We start from the raw sequence: 2,284 nt of genomic DNA, 5'->3' as shown, positions 1-2,284 counted from the left end.
GCATTATAGACTCTCTTCATGTACAGAAACAGGTTGGTGGGGAGCAGGATGTGATCACAGCCCCATGGAAGTCAGCAGCTAAACTCTAGCTGGCTTCCACACTACCCAAACTTTTCCCAGAGACCCCACTGGTAAGAGAAGAGAGCAGAAGAGGAGCTGTCTGGCTTTCAGCCCGGCTTTGGTTTCAGCACTGAACAGAATTGCCACCGCGGAGGCTGCAGAAATGAGGTCTGTGCAGGAAGAGGCTGGACGGAGGTGTTAGTGGTGAAGGGGACACGGGTGGAGACCTCAGAGCTGGAGAGGCTGCCCCGAGCAGGTCAGAACAGAGGCAGGAGAGCATTTCCACAGAGGGAGGGGAGTTAACTGGTCGTTACGGGCGTACTGGTACTGCAGCAGCACCAAATGATCAGCGTAGATGGAGACAAAGCAGGAAATGCAGAGCAGCAGCTTTCCCAGCGCAGATCTCCCCAGAGCCATGCTGGGCTTCTTATTCTTGGCACTGCAGCCAAAGGGGTGCTGTGACTCGGAGGCATAGGGACATCTCCTGAGGCTGGAGCCATGTGTTTTAGGGCACCAGCAGTGTCCTAGTCACAGGATTGTCATGGTTTTGCAGGGACAGAATCCTAGGCCAGCCACAGTATGCAGGCTATTAGCAGTTCGAGTCAGCCAGGAGCTTCAGCTGTGAGGGGAAAAGGCCAGGGCAGCTGACCTGAGCTGGCTCACGGGTATAGCCCATACCATAAATGTCACACTTAGTGCAAAGGGAGAAGTTTGCTAAGGATGGGGGCTCCTGCTCCTTCTCTTAAGGGCGGTCATCCCTGAAGGGCTCACTCATTCTGCTCTGAGGGCTGCTTTCCTGTTTATTCTGACTGTTGTACATTCACAGGGCTGAGTATAACTTTGTATACTCTATATTTGCATTAGTAGTAATTTAGTTGGGCTGTTTAATTAAATCTGCTCTCATTTCAACCCACAAGTCGCCTTTTCTTTTGCCAATTCCACTTCTCAGCTGGGGAGGGGTCACTGGTGATAGAACAGCAGCTATAGTTTAGCCCCAGATATGGGCTGAACATAGACAAGGCTACACCTTCCTGACCATCCTGAAGCTGTGAACAATTGTGGCTCTCTGTGGGTGCAGCACGTGTAACCCAGCTGCTTGGATCTGTGTTTTGTGCAATACCAGAAGATGGGACCCACAGTTGACATGCAGAGGTGCAGCACCATGAGCTGAAGTTTTGGGGATGAGAACAGAGGGCCCTCTCTGTTCCACACAGACCTGCAAGAGTAGGGAGGAGAGAGGTCCTGCTCACACAGCCCTCACCTGGAAAACGAACGCTGCTCTCTGTCATCCAGGTGATGAAGTCCAAAAAGGAACAGTTGCAGTGCCACAGGTTGTCACTGAGCCCCAGAAACCGCAGGTTGGGCAGGTCCCGGACAGTGCTAGTGTCCAGGAATGTTAAGCCCGTCCGGCTTATATCCAGGTGCCTCAGCCAGGTGTTGTTGGTGAAAGCATCCTTCTCGATGGACACAAGGTTGGGATTGTCTGAGATCTTCAGCACTACCAGGCTGAGGAGATGTGAGAAGGTGCTGAAGGTGACCTGTGTGAGGTTGTTGAAACTGAGGTCCAAATAGATGAGCTTGGCCATACCAATGAAAGTGAAATCCAGGTCATCCCCCAAGAGATTCTTCCTGCAGTCCAGATAGACCAAATCAGCTAAGAAGCTCAGTTCCACCGCCGGCAGGTACGAGACATTGTTTGCTGCCAGAATCAGCTGCCTGGTGTCCAGTGGGATGGCTGCAGGGAACTCCTGCAGCTGCTGCCCTGTGCAGTTCACTTCCAGGTACTGACAGCTGCACCTCCTCGCGCAGTTGATCCTCTCCGATGCCATCCCCATCCCCAAAAGAAACACGAGGCTCAGGGGCTGCAGTCTATATGAAGAAGACATGGCTTAACACCTTCCAGGCCTCTCAGCCCTTTGGAGACTGTGAGCAGCCCTTTGGAAGCCCTGTTACCATCACAGCCATGTCGAGGAGGTGTCCAGCTGCAAGGCTCTGGGGAAGCGCTTTGTGCCCGTGACTTACTTGACTCCTTGGCAGAGTGCCCAGCTGGAAACTGAGCCTGGTTTCCACATTGGCAAGTGCAGAACGGTGGCTGGAGCGTCTCCATGTCACACTCGATGCCAGCTGACACCTCTGATGTCAACGGCTTTGGGGACAGGGCCGTGACCTCGCTGGCCGAGCAGGAGCTGCCTTTGGCCTAGTGGAGGTGCAGGGAAGGTGCACG

At 53.5% G+C, this 2,284-nt stretch overlaps 1 protein-coding gene across 1 annotated transcript in view; it reads right to left on the bottom strand.

Annotated features, from left to right (window-relative positions):
* LRRC52 (leucine rich repeat containing 52) overlaps positions 1 to 1,946 on the bottom strand; it is a 5,283-nt gene extending 3,337 nt beyond the window's left edge. The window contains exon 1 of the mRNA XM_008942315.1: positions 1,322 to 1,946. Coding sequence (XP_008940563.1) covers positions 1,322 to 1,946 — 625 coding nt within the window. The remainder of the gene's footprint in view (positions 1 to 1,321) is intronic.
* Positions 1,947 to 2,284: the final 338 nt, after the last annotated feature.

This window comes from Merops nubicus, unplaced genomic scaffold (assembly GCF_000691845.1).
Source record: "Merops nubicus isolate BGI_N331 unplaced genomic scaffold, ASM69184v1 scaffold22066, whole genome shotgun sequence".
In the NCBI taxonomy this organism is placed as follows: Eukaryota; Metazoa; Chordata; class Aves; order Coraciiformes; family Meropidae; genus Merops; species Merops nubicus.
This window is presented reverse-complemented; position numbering and strand designations above follow the sequence as displayed.